Source organism: Siphateles boraxobius, unplaced genomic scaffold, assembly GCF_051911475.1.
Source record: "Siphateles boraxobius isolate OS27281-9 unplaced genomic scaffold, OSU_SipBor_1 65, whole genome shotgun sequence".
Lineage (NCBI taxonomy): Eukaryota > Metazoa > Chordata > Actinopteri > Cypriniformes > Leuciscidae > Siphateles > Siphateles boraxobius.
Window position 1 is genome coordinate 9,441,888 of NW_027509192.1, and position 22,633 is coordinate 9,464,520.

At 35.3% G+C, this 22,633-nt stretch overlaps 3 protein-coding genes across 8 annotated transcripts in view; 2 read left to right on the top strand and 1 right to left on the bottom strand.

Moving 5' to 3' along the window:
• The window catches only part of cacna2d4b (calcium channel, voltage-dependent, alpha 2/delta subunit 4b), a 32,033-nt gene extending 20,370 nt beyond the window's left edge, over positions 1–11,663 (bottom strand). For 2 of the 5 annotated variants that reach the window (XM_077210745.1, XM_077210744.1), the window contains exons 1-9: positions 9,245–9,964; positions 6,790–6,871; positions 6,481–6,597; positions 6,293–6,352; positions 5,922–6,084; positions 5,601–5,732; positions 5,426–5,486; positions 2,409–2,559; positions 2,253–2,327 (exon numbers count right to left, since the gene is read on the bottom strand). In XM_077210745.1, the coding sequence (XP_077066860.1) occupies positions 2,253–2,327; positions 2,409–2,559; positions 5,426–5,486; positions 5,601–5,732; positions 5,922–6,084; positions 6,293–6,352; positions 6,481–6,597; positions 6,790–6,871; positions 9,245–9,375 (972 nt within the window). In that variant the 5' untranslated portion in view covers positions 9,376–9,964. Of the gene's footprint in view, positions 1–2,252; positions 2,328–2,408; positions 2,560–5,425; positions 5,487–5,600; positions 5,733–5,921; positions 6,085–6,292; positions 6,353–6,480; positions 6,598–6,789; positions 6,872–9,244; positions 10,531–10,637; positions 10,714–11,545 lie in introns of those variants that run through there. The other 3 variants (XM_077210748.1, XM_077210746.1, XM_077210747.1) reach the window with 3 other exon arrangements.
• A 28-nt stretch (positions 11,664–11,691) lies between these two features.
• isg20 (interferon stimulated exonuclease gene) lies at positions 11,692–14,787 on the top strand. 2 transcript variants are annotated; one of them, XM_077210750.1, is made up of 4 exons: positions 11,692–11,805; positions 12,194–12,850; positions 13,610–13,810; positions 13,917–14,787. In XM_077210750.1, the coding sequence occupies exons 1-4, from the start codon at positions 11,707–11,709 to the stop codon at positions 14,361–14,363; spliced, it is 1,404 nt and encodes a 467-aa protein (XP_077066865.1). In that variant the 5' UTR covers positions 11,692–11,706; the 3' UTR covers positions 14,364–14,787. The 2 variants fall into 2 exon arrangements, with proteins under 2 accessions (XP_077066865.1, XP_077066866.1); XM_077210751.1 differs by having other exon boundaries at positions 11,747–11,842.
• A 2,058-nt stretch (positions 14,788–16,845) lies between these two features.
• Positions 16,846–22,004, top strand: rlbp1b (retinaldehyde binding protein 1b). Its single transcript, XM_077209908.1, has 9 exons — positions 16,846–16,867; positions 17,820–17,856; positions 18,277–18,405; positions 18,748–18,952; positions 19,059–19,237; positions 19,985–20,143; positions 20,685–20,795; positions 20,882–21,183; positions 21,710–22,004. The coding sequence occupies exons 2-8, from the start codon at positions 17,845–17,847 to the stop codon at positions 21,008–21,010; spliced, it is 924 nt and encodes a 307-aa protein (XP_077066023.1). The 5' UTR covers positions 16,846–16,867; positions 17,820–17,844; the 3' UTR covers positions 21,011–21,183; positions 21,710–22,004.
• Positions 22,005–22,633: the final 629 nt, after the last annotated feature.

A 22,633-nucleotide genomic window follows, 5' to 3' on the forward strand; every position in this document is an offset into this window, starting at 1 on the left:
AAAATAAATATTTAAAAAAGAATACAAATTTCAAAACAACTAAAACCTAACCTAAAATTAAATGAATAAAAATGATCACTAATATTCAAATGAAAACATTTAAAATTAAAAGTTAATTTAAAGTATTGTAAATAAAACTACAAGAACACTGACTGTCCTAGAAAGCAATGGAATTAACTCTTTCCCCGCCAGAGTTTTTTTTAAAAAAACAGCCACCGCATTTTTGCTCATTTTCACAAAAGTTTCATTGCCCCCAGAATATTGTGTTGTATGAATATCTGAATATGCAATATATCAAAAGAAAGAACAGACCCTCTGCTTAAAAAAAATATTACTATTTTAACTTTTATTCTAGCTTCATGCATGCCTTTATTAATCAACTCTTGAATGTGGGTAAGTTTAATTAAAAAAGCAACATTTTTAGCAAAAAAAAAAAAAGAGAGAAAATCGCGTTTTTGTCAAAGACTTCGTCTGGATGGGATTCAGAACGATAATCGAAACATAGATGGAGTATTGAGTCCATCAACACCCCTAATGCTTGCACAGTCCTATAGCGCGTGTTGGGTAGACATTTCATTCAGTAACATTAAGCAGTTTCGATTTATATGCTGTTTAATGTTGATGATGATCGCGTTATTTTACTTACGCATGCTTACATGATAACCATAGATGATAACGCTTGTTTCTGCTTCTTCTTCACTTGTGTTTTGATCTGGAGATTCAGTACTCTTGATACTCTAGATGCATAGTAGCGCCCCCTACCGTATATCAGTGAAAACACGAAAAGCGGGAAATTTCAGTAAATGGCGAAAAAAGAGTTAAACAGTATAAGAAATAAGTCAAAAATTGAGAAAAAAATATTGTTTATGAATTCGTATTGCTCACTTCTTTTTAAAACATAATTATGACAACTTGCATGTCTTTTTCCCAGATAATAACTGACCAGTGGCAATTAAAGGGTTAAGACTTAGAGAGATGCAAAAATGGGACAAAACATAGGATCAAGATCATCTGAGCCGGTGGGACAGGGATCTCATTGTGCTGCTGTCTTTCAGAGTGTTTCTTAGAGGATCTGTGTCAGAACCTTGAGCAGATGCAGTGACTTAGACCTGGAATATCATTACGAGCTCTACTGACAGCCTATTAAGTCCCAGTCTGTGAATGCACAGACCTGTCCAACTGTCCTACACAATTTACATTATCCTACTTGTGGGTATTTAGAGATGCACAATAGTAGACTAAGTTGTATGGCCATTTAGTGTGCTCAGGGGTGCAGAAAAAGTCTTTGAATTATCCTCATTTGGGGTCTTTTCTTCGCAAACACTGATATGTGAGAATATTTGTGATTAATTAATCAGCTTATCATGCAATTAATTCAATTAAAATGATTTTTTTAATCAGTTTGTGGCATTATCAATATATAAATATATGCTTTGATTTCACTAACAAAACAGTATTACGAGAGTGATCCAAAGGATGAAACGTGCTACCTACAGTAATTTCACTATCCGATCGCACTATAATTCTGTATCCAACTGTAATTCCAGAGATTAGAGTACGCCACTACTTGCTCTCGGATACATAACAAGCAAAAAAGTTGCACATTAGATCAAATCATGCACCCACTAGCCCATCACATGACTAAAAGCAAAAGCAGAATCAGTATGAGCCTAGTTTCCCAAAGCTACAGCCTATAGTGTCCCTGAAAAGAAACACTGTTTGTTTCAGTGATTGCTGAAAAAAATTAATTCAAGTGCAAACATTCACTTCTGTGAAGCAAGTAATTTATATATATATATAGAGAGATTTCCCAAAAAGTGTAAAAATTTTGACACCAGGCCGACATTGCGACATTGGCTTAACCAGTGGGATGAGTTTGGGCTGGGACAATCTGTTTTTCCAACCAAAGGCAGATGGAGGGACTCGGGAGTGGTTAGATTTGATTGAAATGAGAGTCACATGGAACGAAAAGAGTTCAACATAAAATTGCACAAGAACTAAATAATATTAAATCAAATGTAATAATTCAGAGATATAACAACACGAAAAAAACAAATCTAATATAAATGATAAAGATAATAAATAAAACATATCTAAATAGATTATAGAAAAGAAAATGATAATGTGTAACTATGTGTGCGAGGCATACGTGAGTGCATATGAGGGAAGGGTAGGTTGCCGGTATCCTGCGGTGCCGATTGGAGTCATTGGCTTAGTTACTCAGGCTCAAGTGAAGTGGATAATCAACTTACCTCGCGGTTGTCCAAGTCTGCCTGCACCAATGTTCCCTTAAAACAGGGCTCCACGTAGCGGACATAATCAGTGTACTACGGAAAGGACGTGCAAAATTTTACAATGCTGATAAAATGATAAAATGATGCTATATGGAAAGCAAGGTGTGCTCTTACTGCAATAACATTGACAAAGTCATTTTCCCCGAGCGTGTCCAGGATAGTGTTGATGGTGTGTTTGGCAATGGTCATTTTCAGACCCTTCATGCTGCCACTGACATCAACCACAATGATGATGTCCTTAGGAGAGGTGGCAGCCTGGATATACCTGCGACAGAGAGAGAGGATTTTCTTAGAAGATGGCCCAGGACAGATCGGTGTATGGAAGGCAATGCTAAATGATTTATTATAATAATGATAAGTTATTATAAAGTATCCAATGTAGGCCTAGGACTGGGCATTATATATTAACATTGAGCTAAGTTTGTGAATCAGTTCAAACTGTCAGGTCTTGTTTTGGTTCGTTTCATGTCTCTGTTCTGATTGGTTCATTGTTTGATTCTGTAACAGGTGATCCACTGGAGGCAAGTTGTAGAACACAAGTGCAGTGTATTAATACTCTTCAAAAGCAAGATCAAACACAAAACAAAGGCATGGCATGAAACTCGAGACATGGACATGGACATCACCAACAGTGATTACAGGAAAACAATACTTGACAAAGTTACAAGGCATGCATGAGGGCTTAAAGGGATAGTTCACCCAAAAATTAAAATTCTGTCAGTATTTACTCACCCTCATGTTGTTCCAACTCCATAAGACCTTCATTCATCTTCAGAACACAAATTAAGATATTTTTGATGAAATCTGAGAGCTGGATCACTCCTCCATACTAGTCCATAGGCTTCTTCTAGTCAGTTAAACTAGTGTAATTGCGTAGAGCTACGTCACACGTAGGCTCACTATTGGCCGAAACTGGTCCATGTGGGTGATGCATGTGACGTACAACAGAAGCGTACGGTGTTAAACTAGTAACCTGACTCGAGGCCCAGAGAGAAGGAAATGAATAGTTGAAATAAAGTCGTTATTTTTGGGGGGGTTTTCACACAAAAAGTATTCTCGTCGTTTGATAAACTTAATATTGACCCACTGAAGTCACTTGGACTATTTTAACGATGTTTTTAATAACTTTTCAGGCCCTGCAAGTTCAAACCCTGAAGAAGCCTTGGGACTAGTATGGAGGAATGATCCAGCTCTCAGATTTCATCAAAAATATCTTAATTCGTGTTCTGAAGATGAACGAAGGTCTTACGGGGTTGGAACAACATAAGGGTGGGTAAATACTGACAGAATTTTCATTTTTGGGTGAACTAACCCTTTAAATACACACAAGACTAAGGACTGGACTAGGGACACCTGTGAACAATCAAGACAATAAACCAATCAGAACATGACACATAACACAAGGGAACACATGGCAGGATCACATGACAAGAACAGGGGATTACTTGACAGAGACATGAAACATGAACCAAAACAAGACGTGACACAAACATCCCATTTCAATGATACAAAACTCTGATTCCTTGATCAGAGAGTGTGCATCATCACTCAACAATGTTCATAAATGTCCTTACGTGGCACTTAAAACATATGAAAATATTTAAGTTAAATATAGGCTATATGTAGGTAAATATTGGTGTTTAGTACTATTTTTGTATAAAAATATATGATTAATTAGTTTAATTAATTAATAAAATATTAGATACAATTTTAATCTTTCACTTTGTGAAAAAAACCATGGATAGCCTATATATTATTATTTTTACTGTTTCAGTTAAACATTAAACACTAGGGATGCACAGATATGAAATTTGGCCAATACCGATAACTGATAATTCTTTATATTCGACAGCTGATAACCGATATGTTGGCCGATAAATCCAAATCCAAATTTGTATATAATTTTTGAGAGTCTGATTACAAAAACAAGCTTCATTATTAAAAGCCACGCCCCACGTCCCAAGCACACAATTATAATGTTCTTAATATAATTTTATGTAGCCTATATGACCGACTTGTGCTGTGCATGTTGTAATACAACATGTTAAGTACAACTTCCTTTTTTGAAGTGATTCCAATCATATTTCAAGCAATTCAAAACCATCATAGCAAACAGTGCACATCTGAAGTGTCTTAGCGGAAGGTATCCATTATTTATCGGCTTTATCAGCCAAATTTTCTTATCGGGCCGATAACAATAACATTAAAAACGATAACTACAAAAACTGTAGAAGAAAAGTTCCCAGGTGACCTACTTCCGACAAGATTCTGAAGTGCGCATTCGATGGACACTTTACTATCCCATGAGGCCACGGGAGAGGATTTATGAATGGCAGTGAAGCAGTGAAGGTCACATGATAGTGACAACATGGCGGATGTAGTATGTCCGGATTACATTCTTACACACATTCATACTATATAGCAGATACTTTTTTAACGGTCGCAAAGTAAGTTCAAATTCAAATGTATTACCTACTCAGACAATACTCGATTTCGGACGCACCGTTTATGTTGAACTAAAACAGTACATTTTCTTTAGTTTAACATCATGTCATCTAATTTCAGCATCATTCATCTCTTTGGCAAAAATGGCTTTGAAAAACACATTGAAAAAACAAATCACCATTTTAAGCCATTTCAGTGCAAACACATAAATATGCAAATGTACTGTATACAAGATACTTTATCTTTTACACAGTCCTATATAGGGCTAGACACAATGAGGACGTACATCCAATTCTGTCTTGTTTCAAAATGGCCATGTCTTCGTACTGATGTGTTTATTCAGATTCATTGCAATCACTTGCCTTTGTATATACACTCACATATGGAGCCTGTTTCAGTCCTACTAAACTGGCTGTTGAGCTGCTAAACACTTAAGAATGAGATTAAAGTCTTTCAATGGTATCAGAGCCTAACTGGCTGTGCTACTATAGACACAAGCAGACATTTGGGTGGCATCCACACAGATAATCCTGCGTTGCACTCTGGGTCAGTGAAAAGACCTTCTGAATCCAAGTCAATTGGCATACATTTCATTTCATATGAATGAATCAACCACACTACATTGCCAAGCACTTGGACATGCAGGAGGTCAAATGTTTTAGGTCAAATGCTTTACTTTGTCTCACCAGTTTCTGTTTCTGCAGTCGAAAGCAACAACGCCATTAGAATCAGGGGTCCATTTGATTCCTAAAAGGTAAAAAGACAAGCAAAACGAAATATGTTTTACATTAATAGTGCAATTTCTTTTAGTTGTTGAAGTTCAATATGAAACAATGTTCTTGAAAGCAGAATTGATCAAACCTGGATAGAGTCTGAAGAAGCCAGCTGAGCTGCCAAAATATTGCCAAGTGAGAGTGGGATCCTTCTGGAAGTTACTGATGAAGATGTCGTTCAATGCCTCTGACATGTACACTCCATTAAGAATGTCTGGATCTGCAAATAAACACGACGCAAATTAGTTTTAGATGTATAAATATTGCATTTGGACAAAATAGGCATCGAAAACTATGAGATTTAATTAAGTCAAAAGTTCAAAATAACAGTGTTTTTTTTCCCCTGTTGATTAACCAGTGTTTAAATCGGATACAAAGCCAGTGGAGATTCTCATCATTGCTATCATACCTTGGTTGTACACATTAGTTGGAACTTGGATGTCACTCATTAAAGTGTTGACTGACAGCTTGTTGAAATGTTCATTCTCCTCCAATGGAAATTCGCCTCCAAGTTCAATGAAATTTCCTTCTTCATCCATAGTATTCACCAATAATGAATTAAAGTAGTCAAACTGATAGAAAAATATAGAACAAAAATATCCATGCAATAATTGCATTTACTTAATTTAATATATGTATTATATAAATGTACTATTTATATACTAAAATATTTTAATGATCTATTTATTTAATTCATTTCAATTTAATAAGTGATATTTATGGCATAATTTTACAATTAGCTTTACATACCAAATCAGTTTTATTTTGATGATTTTTTACCTTTAAAGATGCATTAAACTCATGATACAGGTCGGCATCCTCAGCTGTGTCTGCGAGCCTCTGAGGAAAAAGAGAACAGTATTGTTTTGAGTTCAAACCAAAGTTCCTCAAAAAATAACACTAAACTGTGAATCAGAGTCTTAAAAATTAGGATCAATCTAAAAAAGAAATGAGCACCTTACACTGACCTTCACAGACTTCATCTTGCTGCCAAGCATTCTCTCGATTTCATCTGAAAATTCCAGCACTAATCGAGCTCCATCCACTTCCTCTATTCTGATGATGGATTCAACATCTTTGAGTTTCTGGACGAACAGAGAGAATGGTTTTAGCATTTTGCTTTTCAAGAACAATTTGTTTTTATTTAATGAAAATATGCAAAAAAGAATGCAGCAAGAAAGTCATTATTATTAGCTCCTTTATTTTACTGACTATTAATATGACAAACATTTTTTTTTAAATGGACTGGGAAAGTTTACAATTTCATTGATATTTACCTTTTGTAATAGAGCAGCTCCTGAATATTTTGATGCAATGGCATTGATTTGCTCTGAAAGGGTGATGGCCCATTTTTGAACCCTAGAGATAAAAAAAATTAAATTGAGTGTTTACCCAGAAAAATATATTCTAAAACAATGTTCTGCTAACGTTCCCATTAAGTTATGAAAACTTTATTTTTTCTTGGTTATGTAAATGTTAAGGGAACATTCCATATTATAATTTTGCAAACATTATGGGAGCATCATTTTCGAATGATCTATAAATATTCTGAAACTTTATTCATAACTTTAAAAGAAGCTTGCCAGAACATAACTAAAGTTCTGTGAACGTTCCCTGGGTGTTAGCTAGGTAGGCACACAGCAAAAAAATATAGTTGAAATTCCCCTGGTAAACTTAAAATTATTAAACAAATGTCTACATTTGCTTTGATCAACCCCCCCATCTCTCGGTCTATAAATATACATAATTGTCTTAGTTTGCAGGTGGCCCATAATCACTTGATAGGATTCCAAGTAATCTATTGATCTTTGACCATTGACAGTGAATGGAGACTTTGCAATCCAAACTCAAACAATCCTTTACATTAAAAGTGCATATGAGGTCACTGTAAATGATATAAACTCCACAAATATACAGTCTATAATAAAACATCTCTGTCATGCTTGATGTACAGGGCACAAAATACCAAATGGAGCATTGTGGTTAGTCATATAAAGAGCCTTGTCAGCATTTTGTCATAAGAGTTGAGATCTTGGTCAGTCTGTCTTAACGTCATCAGTCTTATGTTGAAGAATCTCTGTTGACCTGAAGGAGTCTGGGATCATCACGAAGGCTAGGGAATTGTGTTAATAGCTTGGCAATGTGGCGGATACTGATACTATTACAGAGAAGGAAATCAACAGGGAATCAAGGACAACCCAGCCGATTAGGAAGCAACCAAGAAGATTTTTTTTTTTTCCCCTGCATAAGCAAAATTTAGGAATAAAAGTGCAATATGGTGCTGTATAAAATAATTTATTTGAAAACAAATTTTACTTATTCAGTCAACTTTCTTTTCATTTAAGAAACCTGGGGAAAATCACAGTTTTCACAAAAACATTAAGCAGCTTAACTGTTTTCAACATTGACAAAAATAAGAAATGTTTCTTGAGCAGCAAATCAGCATATTAGAATGATTTCTGCAGGGTCATGTGACACTGAAGACTGGAGTAATGATGCTGAAAATTCAGCTTTGCATCACATGAATAAATTGCACTTTAAAATATACAAAAGTAGAAAACATTTTTTTGAAACTGAAATAATATTACTGTTTTTACGGTATTTTTGCTTGAGTAAACGCAGCTTTAGTGAGCATAAGAGACTTCCAAACTTTATATTATTAATACATCTATTTTTAAATATTAATGACACTATTTTTTTTTAAATGCAGTGGAACTATTTTGTCCTTGAATTGTTGTAGTTATATAAATCCAAAAAATCTAAAAATAAACATTGGGATTAAGGTCAAGAGAAAAACAGTTTTCAGCAATAAATCCTTAAAACACAGATGCACTGGCCTAGTCATGAAATATGCTTGGTGTTACGTGCTGAGCTGGTCTAGTACACATATTGTTATAAAACTATAATTTTTATGCATGAAAATAACATTATCAGTACTCAAAAGCTCAAATCCAGTGATATTCCTTTGTGCACAGGGCCTGTGGCCTGTATTGCCATCTGTGAACGAGCTGGTGTGATCCATGAGTGTATCAAACAGAGCCACTTCAAGTCAGGATATTTACCTACTAGTTGTTGTTCATTTTGTTCGTTTATGTTCATTTTTGGCTGTACTATACAAATAGTTTACACTTTTCAATAATAATTTAATTATTTATTTATATTTAAAGTCATATAATCATTATATAAATTATATAGATACTAATTACAAAATGATTAATTTCTGGATTAGTAATGAAGGAATTGTGTATACACACTCAAAATATCTTGCATCTCCACCTTAAAATATTTTCACAGCTGCTTAGCTTGTGTATGTCGCAAAGTGTCTGCCATCTGCTATTGCACTGAACGACTTCCAAGCCTCATGAGAACTGAATTTTACACCTCAACAAACTCAGGCAATCAGGGAATTACTAAAAATTATCATACAACTCTCAGAGCAATTTCTCCTCCTTTCTTCTAATGTGCATGAAACTGAAGATGGCACAGAGCAAATTAGACCCTATAATAGTCTGTCTGGTCTTACAAGTATCTACCAAACCATTGATCAAATAAAACAGGACAGTAACAGAATAGAAACACAATAGAAACAAAACAGTAGCCTAATATTATATAATAAATAGTAACTTTTTCCCAAAAATACATCAAACAAACTTAACATCTATTGTTTTCACTGAAAATGAAACAGGGATTTGCCTATAAGGATGGAATAGATTAAATTAAGGTGAATCTTACGTTTCAGGTGGAATCTTCATTTGAGCATGTGTACAAATACACAGCCAGCCTGTGTAAACCATGAGGAATGTGACCCAGGAAGACCTTCTGATGTGACACATGATGCTGACATCTACGCTTAAAAGCCACATCTGTATGGTGAAGTCATGAGACGGCGTTTCAAAGAATCCACTATTCCAGTAAGACGACTAAAACCCAACTTCCATTCCACTCACTTCCATTCATGTTGGCCTAAATGGTTTCAAAAGTCTCTTACGACCTTTCTGAGCTCCTCATCAACTGAATTTGCACATCCAAAAGTTCTTGGAGGGCCTTGAGATCCACGCCAGAAGACTTCTAATCATGCTCAGATCTTCCAGAAACTTCTCAAACTCCCAATGGGCTGCTTTGAGTAATCAATGCTTCTCATATTCGGGATGATACCGATAATCCAAATAATCCACTTAATGCTATCATTAAGTCCTTCTTCCTTCTTGTTCAAATCAGACAAACATGATCTCAATATTTTAGGATTCTCTCCATCATGTCATCTGCAAAGCATCACATCTGAAAGGTGTTTTCCAAAGTACCATGGTTCTTGGCACAATTTAATCCCAGTTATAATATATGAATCAAACGAAAGGCAAGCACACTAGTGCAGTTGAGATTCACTTGCAGAGCGTGCAATCCTCCATCACCCAATTTACAGTGTAATCCACTTGGATTACAATCTCTCCACACAGTGGGTTCATAAAAGTGGGGAGGGTAAATGGAGAGAGGAGAAAAGGGTGGGCACATTGGAAAGACGCAGCGGATTGGGCGAGTAAGAGTTTTGTTGTCTCTAAGAGGATTAATTGTGATTTCAGGAGGTTGGCCCATGTCCATCCAATCAGTGTAAGTGAACAGCTTTGGTTTGAAGAAGGACAAGGCCATCTAGTGGGGGCTCGGTCATATGTTTTGTATCATGATTTGCAGCCGTCCTCATGCTGTTCCATCCATCTCATATGACTTTCTTTCTGAAGTTTTTGAAGAATCATTTATTATAATTATATGTAAATTCCTGTTCAGTTCATAACTGTATCGAAAAAAAAACAACCAGTAGGTTATTTTATTCAAAATTTTTCCTTGTGTCCCATGGAAGGAAGAAAGTAATTTAAGTTTGAGGGTGAATTTCTTTTTGGCTGAACTTTCCATTTAATAATATTTATTGTTGTTGTGATCATCCTCGGTGATCTCAGAGGGAAGAAATATGCCTTGACTTCCTGTTGACTCATGTTATCCAGAAAAGCCCTGATGTACATCTGGGTCTGGGAAATAAAAGAAATAAACAAGCAGAGTGTTCATGATTCAGAGGCAAAATACAGCTGAGATCATCATGATAAAACTTCATTCAGAGAAAAAAGGTCAGACACACAAGCACATAAAACTCAGTCCTCAGCCAATGGTATCCAGTCCAGGAGAATGCTCATTTGAACAACCAGTCCGAAGAACTTAAAGAAGTAAAACAAATCAGAAAAGCAAAACATCACAATGCTACATTTATACAATGTTTTATCATTACAAAACTGTAGCTGTAAAGCTATTTTGTGGTTATTGATTTCAAGGGGTTCACAAATGCACACATTTCATCATATCATTGCACCTCTTTATCCAAACTGAACCGGCAGATTAGGTTCAAACTAGCCTATACATTTAACGCATTTCTAAAACTTTGTATTATGCTCAGTGATTACACTACTCCGAATTGAGCCGAAGTGAATGTGTAATACCTAAGTAAAACGAATCGTTCCTGTCACACAATTTTTTACCATATTTAATTTTCAAACAGCTACTGTTTTATTGTAGGCTATAGGCTATCCCAAATATGACTCACATTAAAATTAATACACAATGCCAATATGTTGAAGTTAAGCAGACCTGTAGTCAGTTATGCGACGAGGTGTTTCCACACAAAAGCAGTTTATTCATTGTAATATAATGCAATATTATTTCCGTTATGTTGGTAAACGTAAAAAGCGGATTTCTTTGCTGTATGGCTAGTGCCAAGTAGCCAAACTATATTGAAACACGTTCACAACTTTAATGCAATATCACATAATAGAGGAGTAAAATAATAATAATAATAATAATAATAATAATATTTTTTTCGATGAATTCTGTATCTAGTCAAATATAGAGTTATAGCCTATTGCTTATTTTTACTTTAGTTTCTTGCTAGCCTTCAAATTTCTTCAGACTGTAGCCTACTGTTCTTTGTTACTATTGTCATTTATCTCTCAGCTGTTTATTCAGCATAGTAAAACATTTACTTAATTGACTTACATTCAGAAAGAAAATATCTGGTCTCTAACGCCAAGTTAACATATCGAGTTACAGAGATACAAAACAACCTTACATCAATTTATTTTCGACAACAAAACAAGCCTGGAAGATCCTGAGGGAGGAGCTCTGTGCTGGCATTTGTTTTGACCAATCAGAATCCAATGCCGTCCAAACGGGCCGTCCAATCAAATCGCGGGATTTTGGTCTTGTCTCGGCATGTTCTCCCTGCTTCTAACCGGGTCCACGTGTACGCAAGCAGGGTATGTGCTAACGGTGCTGTTGTGTGAAAATATCAAGGTTTTACAAATCGAATAAGTGATTTTTTTTGTCGGGATGTTTTAAAATCTTATATTATGTCAGGTATTTTTTGTTATCACACGTAAACCCGATAAATTACGTTGTTTCTTTGCTAAATGATTAGCTAGCCAGTGCTAAATTACCATCTACTCTTTTCATAATTTTTATATAATCAAATTTGGAGTTGGAATCAAACTTAGGAACTTGCTAGCTGCATTGATTGATTGCTAGATTGCACTGTTATCTTGATATTATTTGTCATTTATTTGAGAGATTTAATGTCATGACTTACAACGTATGCTACATCATCCACAAATGTTTACTGACAGAAGTAACTTCTTTTTTTAACAGCTACATGCTGACATAATGTCTGCTTTACCCTGGAAATACATCACCAGCCATGGTGTGGACCGAAACTTGTCAGCCTCAAACAAAGAAACAACCACTGCTTCTCATCAAGCTAAAAGATGGAAACGATGGAAAAAGAATAAAATAAAAGATTCCACCATTGAATTGTCATGTGACCAAAAAAGAGGAAAGAAAAGAAAGTCAGATGAGCTTCTGGAAAACAAGACGGGGAGTGTTGAACATGGAGATGTTTTGGAATCTGTATCTGAACAGTCAAATCATGTGCAATTCAAAAGGCCTAGAATAACCCCTCATACACTGACTAGTGAAGCTGAGTCTACACTACCTCTCACTGACAGCTGGGAAGTGGACAGTGGCTTTTCATCTGAAACAAGCCCTCCTACTAGTGGCAGGAGTTCGCCATGTGTGGGAATAGACCACTCTAGGCTAGTAGCTTTGGACTGTGAAATGGTCGGCACTGGACCTGGTGGTCGGTGTAGTGAAGTGGCACGCTGTAGTATTGTAAATTATTATGGTAGTGTTATATATGACAAATATATTTTACCTCGGCATCCAGTCACAGACTACCGCACAAGATGGAGTGGCATTAGAAAACATCATTTAGCACAAGCAGTGCCTTTTGAGGATGCTCAAAATGAGGTGAGATGGCACTCTCTTTAAACCCCTGTATTCTGTTCTTGTGGGTTTATTAGGTCTACTTTTTTGTGTGTGTGTGTGTGTGTAGGTGTGTTTACAATGTGTTGTAATTTTGAACTATAAGGATTTTTTTTCCTGCTGGCTCATTGAGACCAGTAGTTCAGATTTTTAATTGCTTTGTCGATATTTTCACTGGTCCAAGCACAAAAATGTAAAAACAAAGGGAATGGATATTTATATAATACTATTAAATTAAGTAAAAGATATTATTAATAATTAATAGAATAAATTGTAGGGTTGTAATGGTTCTCAGGAAAAAATCTAACCGTAGCATGTTAATAATTTAGTAATGAGTGATAATAGATATTTTATTTGAAATAGTTAAAAAAAATATATACTTTGTTCGTTTTTATTAGTATTTTTTATATATCATTTGTATTTATCTATTATATTGCTAAATATTTATTTATACCCTATTTATATTGGATTTAATATTGTTTCCTTTTTACAATTTACGGTAGCTATTTTAAAATATATTTTATATATTTCTATAAATTCTAAATGCATTTTAAGTTTAAAAATATGTATACCTTTTTATACACTAGTTACATTATTGATTTTCAATATAGCCTAGTTGTAGCTGGATATTATACCGTTTAAATGTAACTCCATAACATCATTGTTGAGCCCTGCTTATAAACGACTACTGAATTTCATAGAATATGACTGAAATAACACCATGTGCTCTCTTTTTTTTCCTAGATTGCCAACATCCTCAAAGAGAAGATTATTGTTGGCCATGCCTTATTTAATGACTTCCTGGTGCTTGACATCTCTGTCCCGGCACGAATGATTAGGGATACCTCTTCCTGTAGCTTGCTGCGAAAGTTGTATAATGCTGCTGAAAAATGCAAAGTCTCATTGAAGAAACTGGCTCAGACGCTTCTTAATAGGACCATACAGGTAAGACCAGGTCATTTTAATGAGATAAAGTGGGGACATCAGGCTTGGTTTATATTACATTTTTTCTTTGCTTGCTGCTTGTTGACAAACTGGATATTTTTCTCAGACTGGCAGGATGGGTCACTGCTCTGTAGAGGATTCTCGTGCTGCCATGGACCTGTACAAGCTGGTAGGGGACGAGTGGGAAAAATGCATCCTGTCCTGGGTTTCAAACACGGACCGTAATTCAAACCCTGACAACTCCATAGAGCACTACATGGAAGACCAGTACTGGCCGGAAAGTTCGATGGTGGAAGACAAGTACTGGCCGGAAAATTCGATGGTGGAAGACCAGTGCTGGACGGAAAATTCGATGGTGGAAGACCAGTGCTGGACGGAAAGTTTGATGGTGGAAGACCAGTACTGGAAAGAAAGTTTGATGGTGGAAGACCAGTGCTGGACGGAAAGTTTGATGGTGGAAGACCAGTACTGGAAAGAAAGTTTGATGGTGGAAGACCAGTGCTGGACGGAAAGTTTGATGGACTGGAGCGTCCGAGACCAAGAGTTAGGATAACGATGCCAACCTCAATGCCAGGAATCGTCTTTGTTGTTTAATGTTATTTAAACCTCAAATTTGACATGTTAACATCCATTAAGGAAAGGTGGAAGTGTAATTTGTTGAACTGTAATATTGCACTTGAAACACTTATTTAATAACTTAAACTTTGACTGTAAAAGTTGATAATGTTCATAAAGGGATTTTAAAGTTAATAACAGCTTTTTGAATCTACACAGTCTGTATTTTAGGGATTAACTCCATTTTGAGTTTCTCATTTGTATGATCAATGTTATCAACCTGTTATGATATCAATAATTATGCTTTCTGTGGAGTTGCAGATAGCATTATTGTTACATTGACTATGCTTTTCATCCTGAAAACACTTTCATGTCAAGAGTTTAAATACAAAAATGTCTAAATAAAGATTATGGATACGAAATTACTCTTAAACTAATTCATTAGCGACCAAACGTTAGCTGAAAAAACACTGTCGCTTTCATACAAAGAAATTACTGTCGGTCTATGTGGCGAAATTGAACAAGTGAAATCTGCATGTGGATTAGCATGTAAATTCCAAATTTACTATTGAAATAATTGGATTTCACTCATGAACATTTGCCAAATAACAGTAAATATGACCGTGCCTTAACTGTCATTTGTGCTGTAGATTATACATGCATCAGGTTTGTTTTTGTTGAATGTTGTGTCTTTGCAGACTTTGTATGCAATATGATTAGATGTTAACAAACACAATCGAGTTTAACTGTAAATCTATAATATCGTTGGCTTGTGACGTCAACTCTTTAGGATTATAATGTAGGCCTAATCATTTGATTTCAGAGGTAGTGTTCATATTTGTCTTCAAGATGATCGGAACTCCCAAAGATTACATGAATAATTTAAGTTAAGGTTGTCACGGACAACCCCAAAGTAACAATGCTCCTAATTCAGTTTTCGCCATCCCGTTTGTGCTTCACACTGCTGCTATGCCATCTCAATGACTCTTCAGGGGTCACTTGTGCCATCCAAGCTTTCCTGTGACTAAAAGCATATGTTTTTTTTGGTCCGACCGAATATCGTGTCACTCTCTTGACCTAGGTGGTGTTTCTCTGCTCTCTCACAGTAGTTGTATTGTCAAGATGTACATTTCAAAACCCTGAATCTAGTATTTTGCTTTTAATTCTGTACACGGACTACAGTGTGATGTAAGCTTTAACTGGCACATGACAAAGGTTAGATTGAAACTATGATGTAATGGAAGCAAGGTCTTAAAAGTTCTTCATTGGTCTAAATATTCTGCTTTGGCTGAAACAATATAGTTTACACATATACCTGCATAATAACACATCATCAAATGTATTGTCTTTCCACTATTTGTGTGTCATTGCCTTTACAAAACAGTCGTGGAACTGAGACACTGAGCTCTTGTTGCACAGAGACGACCATTGTGCTGCAATCCCACTGCTTTAGTAACACAGACCCTCACATTCAAAGGCTAAATCCTGCTTTAAGGGATTAAAGCCACCCCACCGGCCAATGTATCACTGGGAAACATTGTAGTGACGTGGGAGGCATTCTGGGCTCACACATACTTACAACTTAAAAATTAGTACTGATTTGTGCCCTATGAAACATATATGGCCCAAACTCTTGGTCCATCCTCAACAACAGGGGTTGAATTTCAACCCTCTTGAATTCAGCATTTATAAGTATCATTCCAAAGCAGTCATAGAGAATTCTCTCTAAATATAAAACAAAAGCAAAACATATTCTTATATATTAATATATAAGATTTAATTACTAAATGTCAAAATCGGAATTCCATCTATTTTATTTTTTTACCTAGTTTAAAAACTGCAAGATGTTTTGTATAACGTTTTGTGAATTTTTTTTAACCTAAATATCCTGGACTTACTGTCAATAATTGTAATTGCTGACTATAATTTTATATTGATTTTCTTAAAGGATTGATGTGTGGAGTCTTATATATGCATTGTTTATCCTATAACTATTTTCTAATCGGATTCTAGTGAAAATGCCTACATCTATATCCTGACATGACATGTGAGAACACAGCTTTGAGTTTAAAGTCTCAACTCAAGGTCTATTTCCAGACACCGTTCACGTTACCAGCACATATTTTTCACTGGTTCTGGAATGCTGTCAAATCTTATTTGTCCATGGATTGCCAAATCCTCCTAATTTAACCTCGAATATTATTAACCTCTAATACCTTTGACACATTCCTGTCCACTCTCTTTGTGAATGCTATATTTTTCTTCAGTCAAGGTTTGGGGTGGGGGAAGGCGTCTCTTGATTAAAATATTAGAGCCATGATGCTATTGGCTCCAGGCTATTGGTCAATGTTCTCTTTGCTCCTTTTCTCAATGTTTTTCGCTGATTAACATCAAATCTGCTCTGTATAATCCCATATGACGCTGTTAATCCATCAGGGGTCACACTACAAATTATTAAAGCCACCTGTTCATCACCTCACTCAGTTCTGGTGGCTTGAGCAGGTAAGTGTCAATTCCTGCCTAGGATAGCATGGGATTTGTTTTGTTGTTCATGCTTTAGAATATTTTAATATATTATTAACGATGATGGATGGATAATTCTTACTTTTTAAAGTGTTGGTGATTGTAATGAGGTCAACTTTGTATTCTTTCTTTTTTTCTTCTTTTTTTTAAGAAAGCCATCTTTTAATAATAAGAAATCAGTTTTATTTGATTTCATTTGTTTGAGTATTTTGGTATTTTATTTAATGGTGAGTTTAAAACGACTTACAAAGTAATACCAATAATATTTGAAATTATTATTTATATTGTTTAATTTTTATTTCTGAAGACTACACAAATCATGAGATTAATCACAATTATATTATACTGACTGACAGCCCTAATTTTAACAATACGACATAAGAAAACAATCTTTCATTACGAAAAAAACCGTATTTGTTTTGTTTATTTTTTTATTATTTTGGTATTTCGTTAGTCTAAAAGTGGGTAAATATACTTATTTAAAATATTATGTGAAGAATTTAGTATTACATTTCTATAATTTATTTTCCTTTAGTACGATGACAATATAAAAGCCATTTATTTAATTTCAGAAACAGCATGTTGTCTTTATTATGTGTTGTTTTTTCCCTGTTTATATAACATTTTATGAAATACATTTCTGCCTTGCAATGGGAATCATCATGTTTAGGGGTCCTGAACATCAAAATGAAAACTTTCAGTGATGAACATTTTCTCTTTTTTTTCGTACAAAATTTGGTTAATCAAAGTAATTAGTGTTTTTCTTAAATGTTAAGTATAGCAGAACAACTTTGTCATGATGATAGACGTTTTACAAAGTCACTCAACTGTTAGAATTTCTCATGGTTTAGAAAAACTGTGATACCATTGTCATAACTTTTTTGTTGGATTGGAAGCATTTTTTGTGTGATAAATATCTCTCTTTCCACAGAACATTGCACTGAGCATCTGAAGCAATGGCTGTTGTTGTAAGTACAGTTTTGTTATGTCTTATGTTTTCACATTAAGATGTAAAACCATCATGTTATTATAATAGAGAACTTTTACAACTGTTTTATTAACTTTTCCCATTAAATTTCCCACTAATCTAAAGTCTTAAGTCCCTTTTATGTCACACAACGTGATCTCGCCCCCTTTCCTCCAAACCGTCACTCATTTGGTGAACAAATGTTTTAAGAACAAGCCGTTTAGTACAGGGATAGAACTATGAACATTAGCGGCTTATCCCCAATCTCAGACCCAGTTTACAAGGCTTTATGCAATTCATGTGAGTGAGCTTAGCATTGGCCCACACTAGCTTCCATTGATTAGGGCTACTAAAGTAAAGTGTTTGCTTCAAACTCAGGATTAGACTGTTTTCATGAGTCCTTCTCCATAACTTTCTGTAGAGTGGATCATTCCGAATGGTGTCCGAGGAGGAGCAGGCCCTCAGGGCTAAACTGGAGCACCTCACCGTCAAAGATCACGGGCCGGTGTTCGGATCCTCTGAACAAATACCCGACCACACGGTGCAGAAGGTGTGAGCAAGTCTTTCGAAAGTTTGAATGTATATAAACTCAATTACACTGAACTCAACATTTTAGCTGTCTAAACATGAATTTTCTATAGCTAATTCACTATTAGCATTGTTTGCTATTATCAGTCAAACGATGCTATTGTTATATTTCAACCACATAGTGACCACCCAAAACACCCTAGTAACAACCTAGCAAACATCCAGCATCATGGTGACTCAAGATTTTTTGAGAAAATGTAAAAATCTAATTACAACATGAACTAGCATCTGCTAACAAGTAAGCATACTTGCACATTCTGACTAATAACAAATGCTGCATTTTTAACTTGTGATGTCATTGTAGGCTAAAGATGAGCTAAATGAGACGGATGAGAAACGAGTGTCAGCCGTAAAGGAACTGAGAGGTATTATTAAAGAGAAGGCGGATTCTGGAGACGAACTTGCTAAAGGTGTTCAGGACACTTTTGGGGGGAAAGCCGATGGCGTGCTGGTGAGGTTCATTCGTGCCAGGAAATATGAAATAAACAGGGCCTATGAACTCATGAAGGGTAAGCAGTTTTGTCAGATAGGTTTATGATTGTGCCACCTGAATGCTACTCGCCCTAAAACAGACTATTGGTATTACAGATTACTATTGGTTTTATTGTCTTAAAGGTTATGTGCGCTTCAGAAGGGATTACCCTGAGCTCTTTGAAAACTTGACCCCTGAGGCTGTCCGCAGCACCATTGAGGCCGGATACCCAGGGATCCTGTCGAGCAGAGATAAATACGGCCGTGTGGTGCTGCTCTTCAACATAGAGAACTGGGACTATGAGGAGATCACCTTTGATGAGGTGATTTTTAAAAAATAACTGGTAGAATGATTGTATGATTGATTTCCCTTTTTTTTTATTGTATTAAAAAAATGCACACTACCGTTCAAAAGTTTGGGGTCAGTGACATTTAAAAAAAGAAGAAAAAAAAGAAACTAATACTTTTATTTAGCAAGGACAAATTAAATTGATCAAAAGTGACAGTAAACACTTCTACATTGTTCATTATATTTCCCATAAATGCTGTTCTTTTGAACTTTCTTTTCATCAAAGAATCCTGAAAAATGTTTATGGTTTCCACAGAAATACTAAGCAGTTTTCAACATAACTGTTGAAAGTTAATAATAATATATTATTATTATTATTATAAGAATATAATAAGAAATGATAATAATAAGAAATGTTTCTTGAGCAGCAAATCAGTATATTAGAATGATTTCTGAAGGATCATGTGACACTGAAGACTAGAGTAATGATGCTGAAAATTCAGCTTTGCCATCACAGGAATAAATTCCACTTTAAATATATGTAAATAGAAACTAATTGTTTTATATTTTAATAACATATTTCACAATTTTTCTGAATATTTGATCATTTTTTGTATTTATATTTATCATGTATTATATTTCTTTCTTTTTTTTTTACTTAAATGATTTTTTAAATAAAAATATATTGTATTATTTATTTGTATAGTAGAAAATGGCATGTTTTCATTGCTGAAACACAAAACTAAGCCTGCTTTATGTATTGATATTGTATTTGCTACAGATCCTCAGAGCCTATTGTGTGATCCTGGAGAAGCTTCTAGAAAACGAGGAGACACAGATCAACGGGTTTTGCATCATTGAAAACTTCAAGGGTTTCACCATGCAGCAAGCCTCCGGCATCAAACCCACAGAGCTGAAGAAAATGGTGGACATGTTGCAGGTGACTTTTATTACAATAAATCCAAGTAGCATTCATTGAAAGAGAAAAATAAATAAATACTAAAATTAATTACAATTAAGGGGAGTTAATCAATATATATTGCATATCATTTAGAGAGTTTCAGGTATTCCTTTTTAAACTGCTTTAATTATTAAAATACAAATTCAAATCATTTTTAAATCCCACAAAACTTAGAGCAACTTTAACAAATCTACATTTGTGAAAATAAAACTTGCCTTTAATCAAAATATTATTACATAAAAATTCAACCTCTTTGTTTTGCATTAAAAATACCAAACTTAACCATGTGAAATTCAAAAAGACAGGTATTATTACATTATGCCACCTGCTAATAACCTAAAATAAAATCAGTAACTGAAAAATTGCTTCTATGCAATGCTGCAACTACGCCACTAGGTGTCAGCGTAACTCCAAGATTACATTAAAACAACATTGAGTGCACCGTTAACACACTCTAAATGTATGTCAATCTTTACATATGCTAAATTGCTTACATTTAATTTCGGTTTCTGTATGGCAGGATTCCTTCCCGGCACGTTTCAAAGCAGTGCACTTTATCCACCAGCCCTGGTACTTCACCACCACCTACAATGTGGTCAAACCCCTGATGAAGAGCAAACTGCTGGAAAGGGTAAATGGTGTTTATTGCAAATAATGAATGTATAAATAATGGTTTATGATGGACTCCCGTGATTTTGACTTATTGTGTCTTTGAAGGTGTTTGTCCACGGTGATGAGCTGGAGAACTACTACAAGGAGTTTGATGCTGAAATCCTGCCTTCGGACTTTGATGGGAAAGGCCTGAAATATGATGGCAAGGTCACAGCAGCACATCTTTTTGACTGAGCACTTTTTATCCGTCACTGTACCAGAATGCGGCAGTGTGTTGTTTTAGTTGTAACGTTATTGTATTACAGAATGATCGAATGTGCTTTGTCTGAGAGTGAACTCGGCAGCATAGAGATTTTCCCGTTCCAAACAGCCATCCTCACAGGATAAGTCTCCAGATGACATTAAAGGTTGTATCAGTGATTTCTGGCCCAAAAATAAATGTCTAATCTTTCCTAACGATCCACTAGCTGCCCGCCCCATAAGCATGCCGTCCAAAAACCGCGTCTCTGTAGGCACCCTAGGCTCTGAGATCTGCACACAAAAACAAATGGGTACAACCATAGATATCATATGATGTCTATGGGTACAACCACCACTCAAAACCAAAATAAAGTGTTCCAACCAATCACTGACAGGGGCGGGTGTTCCTCCGATTTCGCATCCAGCCGTGCACGAGCGCAAAACCTCACAACACTCGCCCCTGTCAGTGATTGGTTGGAACACTTTATTTTGGTTTTGAGTGGTGGTTGTACCCATAGACATATGATATCTATGGTTGTACCCATTTGTTTTTGTGTGCAGATCTCAGAGCCTAGGCTGCCTACAGAGACGCGGTTTTTGGACGGCATGCTTATGGGGCGGGCAGCTAGCGGATCGTTAGGAAAGATTAGACATTTATTTTTGGGCCTGAAATCACTGATACAACCTTTAAAGAGGAATGTAGACAGATAAGATCTGTTAGTTCTCTGTGACTCTGCCTTCTATAAGAGTGTTTTACATTCCTTGCTAATCTGGGGCAGGGCCGTTTCCAAATTTACCCCAAGACATTGATATTCGTTTGGAGCACATGGCAGATGAAGAGTCCAGACTTTTCTGTTGTTTCTCATGGTAAAAGCATATTTACAAGAATATATGATGTTCCAAATGTATAACTTTCTATATTATAACAGTTATGTTATAACAGCAACAAAGTGCACTCTTTAAATGACAACTTTAATCCATTATCATGTATTTCCTTTAAAAGACAATAAATAAAATCCATTTGGAATGTCAAACATTGTGCTTGAGTGGCTACATCAATCTTTTTTCTGGACAAAAATTATGGCATTTTCCACAAATAGGGTACAAAAAGGACACTCAAAAGGAGAGTAAAAACTAAAATTAAATTTTATATCATGCTTAAAATTAACTTAATAAATTTGACCCAAGTGATTGCCTCAATTTTTTTTAGTTCTTCTAGCTTATTGAGGTTGACAGTCTGGTGACCACAAATATTTTGAAGAATACTGCACTGTACTGCACTGAAAATGATATGATCAATAGGTTGACAACATATGTTTTTACATTGCTTTAACTCATCAAAATAAGTTAAGCAACTCAAAATAAATTATAACTCATTCATTATTTAAACTACTTTGAAGTCGTTTCAGTTAAAAAAGTTTTAGAGTTATACAAGATTCAACCAATTATTTGAAGTTACATTTTAATGTAATTTAAGTTGAAATGACCTAAACATCCAAGTTGATTGTACTTAAAAATCATAAATGAGTTAGAATTAGATATTGTCTGTTTTCAGTTGTTAGATACTGTTGAGAAGGGATTTTACATGGTTATCATTCTAAGACAATTCAAGACGTG